Below are 10,396 nucleotides of genomic sequence, written 5' to 3'. Positions count from 1 at the left end.
CCGGAGGTCCTCCACCAAATGGCATCCCCATGGCCCTTCGCTTAGTGGGGAATGGACATCCTTGGGCCATTTTCCCTCGCGAAAGGCTAACTTAAGTTCCTCATCGTCGTTGTCGACTACTTTACCAAGTGGATTGAAGCATGTCCGCTCGCCGAGATCACCACCGAGAACGTGCAAAAATTCACGTGGAAGAACATCATCTGTCGATTCGATCTCCCATACTCTCTCATCACCGACAATGGAAGACAATTCATTGCACAAAGTTTTGAAAGCTTCCTCCGAGAACTCGACATCAAGCACCTCGCCACCTTAGTTGAGCACCCACAAACCAACGGTCAGGCCGAGGCTGCCAACAAAGTCGTACTCCAAGAACTCAGGAAACGGCTGGGAAGTGCTAAAGGACAGTGGGTCGACGAACTCCCGAGTATCTGGGCATACCATTGCACCCCACAGTCGACGACCCAAGAGACACCTTATAGATTGACCTTTGGATCCGATGCAATGATCCTAGTTGAAGTTGGCGAGGCTTCTCATCGATGACTCGTATTAAACGATGAACAAAATATCCAGGAGATCACGACCAACCTCGACACAATAGAAGAAGTAAGGGAAGAAGCTCGGATTAAAGAAGAAGCATGCAAACTCCAAGCCTCTAGAAGATATAACAGAAGACTTTGACCACGGGCTTTTCGAGTTAGAGACCTAGTCTGGCGACTACAAGGTGAGGCAAGGAGAAATGCATCAGAAGGAAAACTAGCGCCTAACTATGAAGGCCCGTTCCGAGTTACTGATGACCTGAATAATGGGGCATACCGATTAGAAGAACTCGGCGACAAAACCATTCCAAGAACATGGAATGCCACTCACCTCAAGTTTTATTTTAGCTAAATTGTAAAATGATGCGTTGTACTCTCTTGCCTACTCGATCTTTTTTCCCAAAAAATAGAAAAATGGGTTTTGGCTGAGAGGGTTTTTAACGAGGCACACCCACCACATCAATAAGAACAACTCATTTTCTTTATATACTCTCAACTTCACATCGTTTAACCCATATTAAGCCAAGGTCGAATTCAAACCTTGGTACGATTTATATTAAGCCAAGGTTGAATTCAAACCTTGGTACGATTTATATTAAGCCAAGGTCGAATTTGAAGCTTGGTACGATTTATATTAAGCAAAGGTCGAATTCGAACCTTGGTTCAATATATATTAAGCCAAGGTTGAATTCGAACCTTGGAAAAATTTATATCAAGCCAAGGTCGAATTCGAACCTTGGTGCATTTTACATTAAACCAAGGTCGAACGCGAACCTCGGTGCAATTCACACAGCCAAAATTGAATCCGAACCTTGGTACGATTTATATCAAGCCAAGTGCGACTTATAAGTCGAAATGTCAAACAAAAGCAACACACAAGAAAATAAAAAGCAAAATACACTTTATTCAGGAATAAATATCTGTCTAAATATTCATTACAAAGTCTGGAAATGCGCAGACAATAAAAAGCATGAAAAAAGCATGTAAAATCCTAATCTAAATAGTGGTGTCTTCACTTGAACTTTCGAGGTCATGCTCATTCACCAATTGGCCACCCTGAATGTCTTTATTGCTATCCATCAAAGAGAAATCGATACCCGGGGCAAGCAGTTTGGCTTGACGAACCGCCTTCGCAAAACCCTTCTTGTGCTTAATAAGGACAACCCACTCAGTATCTTGAAGCACACCCTCCAACTTCCTCTTTGAAGAAGCAAGTATCTTGATATCGAATTTCAAGGAATTTACCTACAAGGAGAACCTCGTCACATAGCTACTTCTCCTTAGCCGCCTTTAGCTTGGCCTTCAAAGCCTCCACCTCTTCCTCCAAGGATCGAGCCCGGCCAGAAGCATCCTCAGACTCACCCTTAGCCGCCTTGGTGACTTTGAGGAGTTTGCTAACCTTCGTGGCATATGTCTCATTGGCCTGAATTGCAAAATCCCGCCTCAACACCTCGAGCTCAGCATGCTCCCTCTACGCCACCTCTAGTTCAGCTTGATGATGTTGCCATCGACGCCTCCAGTGATCCACGATGGCGATTGACCTCTACATGAACACCTTAGCCGAGTCAAGCCCTGCGACTGGGCCAACCTTCTCTATGATGGCCTTATCAGCCTTAAAGGCTGGATTCTCCTGGTAGAACCCCTCAACAGTCAACTCGAGATTCCACAACAACGCCACATCAGGTGACATGCTCACATGGTCCAAAAGAACCAAAGGTTGAGTCACATCAAACCTCTGGTACAAACACCTCGACCTAGGCCCAGTGCCCCCGAGAGTCAACGAGGTCACCGGCGGGGGAAGCGTAGACAGTGCCCCTAAATTGATAGCTTCACGGGTTACCTCGGGATTAGCAACAGTAGATGCCACCTACAACGAACAACATTTGCATAAAATAACTTAGAAAAATCAAAGCACCCCACAACACGAAAAAACAACCAATACCTGCTTCTCCGGGATAACCTCAGTAACAGGCTCCCTAGCCAAAGATTCTGCGTGAGGACTCATAATCAGGTCTATGGTTGTCGCCTGCTCTGGAGCGGCCGAGGCCACCTCTTCAGTCACAGGGCCAGATGAAGCCTTGTCCAGCTCTTTCAGGCCCTTCTTCCTCTTGTGGCAAGGTTAGAGATTGGCGGCCCCCTCCTCGGCACGATCGTCAACCTTGAGCTCGGGGACATTGAACTTCCCCTTCAGTTCACGCCACTTGCTCTTCCCATCAAATATGAAAACCCAAACACAAACTCTATTAAAGCAACAAAAAATAATGATTGAATTCACCAATTACAATATCAAAAGATACTCACTCTCTAAACCCTCCTCCTTATTTGTCAAGTCCGCAAGGGCAAGGACGAGTTTGTTATCTAGCGGACGTGGTAGCTCCTTGAGATTGTTAATGTCGGCCTGTTCCAAAGCCGACAAGCGAACGCAACTTGTCCCATTAAACTTAACTGGGTTTTGCTGCCAAAAGAAGGGAAACCTCGGCTTCCCCTCAAGATGGAAGACTTCCTCAGTCTTGGGGTCAGTACTTATCGGGTGAACTTGGACAAATTCCTTCTTGAAATTTCTGTAAGACTGAGAGTACAGTTAAAATAGCCCCCTGACCTGGCTATCACTGAGGGAAACCCAACCTAGGGGAGGCTCGTCGAATTTCAACTAGTAAAAGTGAAGGAAAACGGGAAGCGACGCGCCCATTCCCAGCACTGAGCATAATACTTGGAAAGCCAGAGGAAACCCCAACTATTGAGGTGAAGTTTGCTAGGGGCGACATTGACATGCTTGAAAAACGAGCACTCAAATGGCGTAAAGGGGAGACAAACATTGAGGTCTCTAAAGAGACATCAGCACATATAGAAGAATGGGGTGTTCACTGTACCCGACATGTATACATGCTCACCGGGTTGGCAAGGCTTAATTTGGATAAGCTTGGAAACGGTTGACGTGCATATCGTCAGCGACTTCCAGAGGGCATTCACTTCTAAAAAGGTACTAAACCTACTTTCAAACTCTCCCACATCACAAATAACTCACTCATAATCGGGTACCAAGATGGGAGGATGCGAATCTTTCTAGTTATTCCTCCGTTTCTTCTTCTAGTTACCCTCATCAATGACTACCCCACCGGTAGCCACCACATCTTTCCCCTGGACTTGGGCTTTCCCTTGCCTTTATCTGGGGCGACTCAAACGAGAATGAAGCATTGTTCTCCGAAATCGGCCATCCTCACGACAACACTAAGACAAAAATAGAGGAGACAGACACACAAGGGAAAGGATAGTACCTGGAATGCCTTACGATCGACACTCAAAAACTCGCAATCAGCGATGGAAGTACCACCTAAAACGCAAGCAAAGCAAGGTAAACATAGAAAAGGAGTGACATGAAAAGAGGAAAGGCTATAAGTGAGGAGGGAAAATGCGACCCCTAAGTTTAAAACACTTGCTCTTGAAAGGAACAGGGGCACATTAAATAAGGCTCATAATGACAGGGCGCGTCCCATCATTATGAGTTGTCACTCTTTATTACAACCGCCAACATTTCGAGAAAGGAGGCGACCTTCTGACAACACGTGGTGTTCAACTCAAAACGCAGAAACGAAAGGTCATGACCCCTCGCCCAATTATCTCGAACTCGGCATGAACTCATCGCCCAAAGAGCTTGGAGCTTGGGGGGCTAGTGTACTGTCCATACCGAATACCGAGTTACACGCCAACCCTAATTGCGCTACCACGTACGCGGGCCCATAGTCAACAGGGCCTGCAGCCAATGTTGGGCTGACTTCAAACCTACTCTTGCCCAAAGAGAGAAAACCCTAAATTCACCAAGGTACGTCTGTTATAAATACGAGACATCTACACTATCAAGAACTAACTTTAGCATCGGAGTCTCTTTTGCAGGTACCACCCCCACCTCGGGACAATCGAAAAACCCAGGAGGAGAGGCTCACCGATCTCATCAGAGTGATCGCCCCTCAGGCCGATCTCAGGTGAGAACAGGTAGGCTCATCACATCTTGCTTTCTAATCCGTAAGTCATAGTTTCTCCAGTCCCCTTTCAGAAACTCTACTAGTAGTAAAATTCATATAACCTCACTACCTCACTGATGTACATCTCTATCAATCTCTTTAAAGAATATCTAATATCAATAAGGGTAAGGTGAGCCACCTTGGTGAGTTTATCCATTATAACCCAAAAAGAATCAAATTTCTTAAGCAAAACTGGCAAAACTACAACCAAGGTCTATCTACACACCATCTCACTTCCAAAATGGGACGTCTAAAGGTTGCCAAAATCCTAAAGACTTCTAGTGTTCTACCTTATACTTCTGGCATACTACACACGAGTACACAAATTCCTCTACTCCTCTCTTCACCTTAGGCCACCACGCTTCCACTATGCCACTTTGATACATGTTAGTAGCTCCTAAATGAATGATAAGAGTACTCTTATGTCCTTCCTCTAAGATCATCTTCCTTAATTTGGGATTACTAGGCACATAGATTCTATCCTTGAACCCCGAAACACCATCAACTTCCACTCGTAAAGGGCTATCTAACAAGATTCTATCCACATTGCATGGAGCATAAGAAATCTTTTACATTAAATTATGGGAGGAAAGCTTGTTGGTTTGACTCACATCGTAGATTTTTACCCAACAATCATGTATTTAGAAAGAATATAAAAGCCTTTAGAAAAGGGGAACAAGAACGAGATGGGCCACCACCTTGTTTGACTCCAGGTCAAGTGTGGCATAGAGTGAAGGATTTGCCAAAAGTTACAGAAACTGGTGTCTTACCAATAGATGGACATGGAGAGTGGCATAATTGGACAAAAAGAAGTATTTTTTGGGATCTTCCATACTGGAAAGATAATTTGCTAAGGCACAATCTTGATGTCATGCATATAGAGAAATTTTTTTTTGACAACATATTCAACACTGTCATGAATGTGAGTGGTAAGACAAAAGACAATGAGAAGGCAAGGAAGGATTTAGCTTTGTATTGCAGACGACCAGACTTGGAGTTAAAGCCGTTGGTTAACGGTAAGATGTTAAAGCCAAAGGCAAACTACTCTTTAACTACAATAGAAGCAAAGCTAATATGTTCTTGGATAAAAGATCTAAAGATGCCTAATGGTTATTCTTCTAACTTGGCAAGATGTGCTGATGTTGACAAGGGAAGGGTGCATGGGATGAAAAGCCATGATTGTCATGTATTCATGGAGTGCTTACTTCCTATTGCATTTAATTCCTTACCGAAGCATGTTTTAAATCCATTGATTGAAGTTAGTCATTTCTTCAAAGATTTATGCTCTGCAACATTGAAGGAGGATGACTTATCTAGGATAAAAGACAATATTCCAATAATACTCTGCAAGTTGGAAAGAATATTTCCTCCTAGTTTTTTTGATTCAATGGAGCATTTGCCTATTCATCTTCCATATGAAGCAAGTCTTGGTGGACCGTTGCAGTATAGATGGATGTACCCATTTGAAAGGTATTATAATTAACAACATATTGTATTTAATTTTTTAAAGCTTATCAACCATCACGTAGTTATTTAATTTTGTAGATTCATGGGCATTTCTAAACGATCAGTGAAAAATAAGGCAAGGGTTGAAGGATCAATCTGTGCGGCTTACTTGCACCGAGAGACAACTCATTTTTGTTCCCATTATTTCAATCACTTCATGTTATCAACAACGAGTAATAGAAACGAAATGGTAAATGAAAGGGAAAATCTCCCACCGATGTTATCAGTCTTTAACCAACCTGGTCGCCATTCTGGTAAGGAGTTGGTTAAATGGTTAACCGATGAACAACACAATTCAGCCCATGTTCATGTCTTGATCAACTGCACTGAAGTTAAATCGTACCTTGAGTAAGCATTTGACAATGAATGTTTTCATTATTGTACAACTTATCTTGTATTCTGATCTTAAACTTACCCTTCAAGTGATATATTCGGACAGTTTATTCATGCAAACTCAAGAAAATGCTTTTGCTCGTATACATGCTGATTTTCCTAGATGGTTCAAGGAACAAGTATGTATATAACAATTTATTTTAATTCCCCATTATATACATTAATTAAAATATAACTTTTTATGTGTCTTACATGCACACAGGTTCACAACGAGCCTTTAAATGGGATAAACCAACACTTAAGGGATTTGTCAAATAAGCCATTTAGATGTGTTAAAGAATGGCACACATATTTTGTTAATGGGTACAAGTTTCAAACTTATGCATGGTGCAAGGAGAAAAAGACCATTAATAGTGGAGTTTATGTAAAAGGCATTACAGAAGGAGGTGAAGATGATTTCTATGGGGTCATTCAGCACATATATGAACTTCAATACAATACTTTAAGTTATCCTAAGAAAGTGGTTGTATTTTATTGTGATTGGTTTGATCCGTCAAGAAGAGGTACAAGAGTGGATCCAAAATATAATATAGTGGATATTCGGATTGATGCAAGATATAAAGAGTTTGATCCATTTATCATTGCACATAATGTAAGGCAAGTGTATTATGTCCCATATCCAACAACACGAATGGATAAACGTGGTTGGTTTGTTGCAATCAAAACAAAGCCAAGGGGTCGTATAGAATTTGATGATGTGGAAGATGAAGTGGCTTACCAGGTAGATGAAATGACACATACTAATGAAGTCATTGAAGTTGAAGGCATTTTAGGATTACAGGATGTACAAGGTGATCTTGAAGAAGTTGATGAGGCTAAAGAACCCCTACAACATGTTGAAGTACAAGAGGATGAGGAGGAAGAAGAAGAGGAATCAAATGAAGGGGAATTAGAAGAAGACTTTGATGAATATAGCTCTGAAGAGGATTAGGCAATAAAAATAAATGTCTTCAAAAGTTATTACGACGGGATTCTATACTTTATTTTTATGTATTTTGAGGTACAACTATATTCATTTATCACAATGATTATATTAGTTTTATCCCTTTATTTAGTTCTCACTTTTTATGATGCATTTGAATCACTTAATGATAATATTATTTATACATGTTAATTTTTATTTTTATGATGCATTTGAATCACTTAATCATAATATTATTTATACATGTTAATTTTGATTTATCCCATTATATTTATACATGTTAATTTTGATTTATTATTCACAATATTATTATTCCTATATAGATATGACAGGAGAAGGTTCCTCTCTTGGTAATAAGGGAAAGGAGAAAGGAAAATCGAAGAAGTCACGTTATGTAATTAAATTATTTCCAGGAACAAATACCTCCGGATCATCTACTCAAACCCCATCAAACTTACCATCTCCATCACCATCACCTTCCTCAATTGCTGCACCCACACCATCCCCAGTTATTCAACCCACCCAATCACCATCTCCACTTGTTGCACCCACACATGCACCATCGTCTATTGCTGCAACCACACCATCCCCAGTTGCTATAACCACTCGATCACCAACTTCATTTGTTGCACCCACACAAGCACCTTCGCTAGTTGTTGAACCCACACGATCACCATCTCCATTTATTGCAGTCACACCATCTCCAACTGCTACAAGGGTTCCATCATCTTCTACATCTATAAATGGAGATGATTTAGACTTGGGAGCAGAAGACCCCCCACCCAATGATCGCCCAGTAATTGAACCTATTGGGACAGGGTAACAATAAATTAGAATTTATTTTTCATCATTCACTGTCTTTTTAATTTTGCTAACCTTTTTTTTTATTTAGGTTTGAACCATCCCTTATTGCTACACATGCTATCACACACACCATTAAGCAACATTTTCTTCATCCATGGCCTACATGGGGAGCGATGGAAGATAGTGATAAGGATGCCTTCTTCCAACGTTTTAAGGTATGAATTGCTTGTTTAATTCTTGTTTGTGAACATTCATATGAATTGCTTGTTTGTAAACAATGATATGTTCATATCATTTCTTTACTTGGAACTTTGATGCTTAATTTATATGTTCACAAACACTTGAACTTACTTATTATTATTGTAGTTTCGATACAAACATTTGCTTTTAACATGAGTTGTAAAAAGAAATTCAGTTGAAATTCTTGTGTTATTGCTTTTGGTTTGGTTTAATTTATTTATTTGTATCCTCATGTTATATTTGTTTGTTGCTTCACCTGCATGATATCAATTCTATTAATTGTTGAAAAAGTTTTGAATTTGATTTCCTTTGACATTTTGATGTGTTACAATTATTATAATTCATTGGTTTTTTCTTCATGTAGCGTAAGGTGGCATGGAGACCTGAGGATGAGGAAAAAATAAAGAAAAATTTTAACTCAAAAGCCTCTCATAGATTGTTTGATATGTTTAATGAAGCTCGGAAAGCAGGTAAAAGGCCACTTTGGGTTGGAGAAGATGTGTGGAATCAATTGGTAGCACATTGGAATTCAGCTGCTTTTCGAGTAAAGTCTACACAAGCTTCACTAAATCGAGTGTCTGAAAAGGGTGGGACTCTTCATACAGGTGGCTCAATTACAGTTCATGATCATGCCAAGCGCATGGTATGTATGGATTAAAATTTTCTTTTCTATTTTTACAACTTTAGAACAAATTTATTTATTTCGCATCAATGTATTATTTGCAGGCAAAAGAATTTGGTCGCTCAGTGCATATTGATGAGGTCTTTCAACAGACACATATACGAAAAGAAACTGGACAATTTGTTGATGAAAGATCTAGCAAAACATATGTAAGTTACTTAAATATTTATTGATGTTATTTTTAATCATATTTACAAGATTAGTAAAACAATGCCATTGTTGAATAACAGGAAGATTTTCTCAATAAATTTTCTCAAGCTATGTCTGAGGCTGCATCATCTGTTGATGAATCACATCCTATGGACCCTGGTTTGGAGGATACAATTAGGTCTAAGTGTTGGTCTGATGCAGTTGGTGGCATGACCACTAAGGGGCGACTGTATGGAGCTGGAGACCTTGCTCGTCATTTAAAAGATACACAGAGCAGTCGTGTCGACGTTAATCTTAAAAGGAAAGCATCTTGTAGCAGTTCACATGACACAGAAGACATTGTTCAATTGAAACAACGACTTGCAGAAAATGATCAACGACTTGCTGAAAATGAACAACGACTTGCTGAAAATGATCAAAGACTTGTAGAAAATGATCAAAGACTTGCAGAAAATAATGTGGTTATTCGTCAGTTGCAACAATTTCAATCAATTGTCTTGCAATTCTTACCCAGAGAAGCACAAACTGTCATTCAAAATATTTCTCAACAACAAAATATCAACCTTGATCAACAAAATGGGGAACAACATCAAAACCAACAACAACAACATGACCAAGAGTATTATTATGATGTAATTTAAATTTATTTTGATGAAGCTTTACATTCTATATATATATCTGTATATGTATCTGTTAAACAGGTAAAATAAGATCAATTAGTTATATTAATAAATTTATTTAAAATTAAAAATTAAAAATTTCCGACAGAAATATCCGTCGGAAATGGCTCTCAGAAATTTCTGACAGAAATTTCCGTCGGAAATGATCCTCAGGAGCAGGAATTCTGTCGAAAACTTTCTCTGAATTTTCCGACAGAATTTTCCGTCGCAAATGTCTCTTAGAAATTTCTGACGGACTTTTCCGTCAGAAATTTCTGAGGAACATTTCTGACGGAAAATTCCGTCAGAAATTTCCGACAGATATTTTCACCGGAAATTTTCGACGAAATTTTCCGACAGAAATTTCTGTCGAAAATTTCTGACAGAATTTGCTATTTTCAACAGAATTTTTTTTTCCGACAACACTTTTTCTGACAGAATTAAATCCGTCGGAAATACCAAATTCTGTCGAAAATTTGCTTGTT

The 10,396-nt window shown here is 39.8% G+C and overlaps 1 protein-coding gene across 1 annotated transcript; it reads left to right on the top strand.

The window, feature by feature from the left end:
- Positions 1-8,850: 8,850 nt before the first annotated feature.
- Positions 8,851-10,156, top strand: LOC145957039 (uncharacterized). The gene is made up of 2 exons (XM_083073268.1): positions 8,851-9,063; positions 9,147-10,156. Exon 2 carries the CDS (start codon positions 9,363-9,365, stop codon positions 9,891-9,893), a length of 531 nt encoding a protein of 176 aa, XP_082929394.1. The 5' UTR covers positions 8,851-9,063; positions 9,147-9,362; the 3' UTR covers positions 9,894-10,156.
- Positions 10,157-10,396: the final 240 nt, after the last annotated feature.

This window comes from Cajanus cajan, chromosome 4, assembly GCF_000230855.2.
Source record: "Cajanus cajan strain Asha chromosome 4, NIPB_CcT2T_4, whole genome shotgun sequence".
In the NCBI taxonomy this organism is placed as follows: Eukaryota; Viridiplantae; Streptophyta; class Magnoliopsida; order Fabales; family Fabaceae; genus Cajanus; species Cajanus cajan.
This window is presented reverse-complemented; position numbering and strand designations above follow the sequence as displayed.

What these genes read in the sequence shown, in the direction of transcription:
- LOC145957039 (XM_083073268.1), top strand. Translation starts at nt 9,363, where the DNA reads ATGTCTGAGGCTGCATCATCTGTTGATGAATCACATCCTATGGACCCT.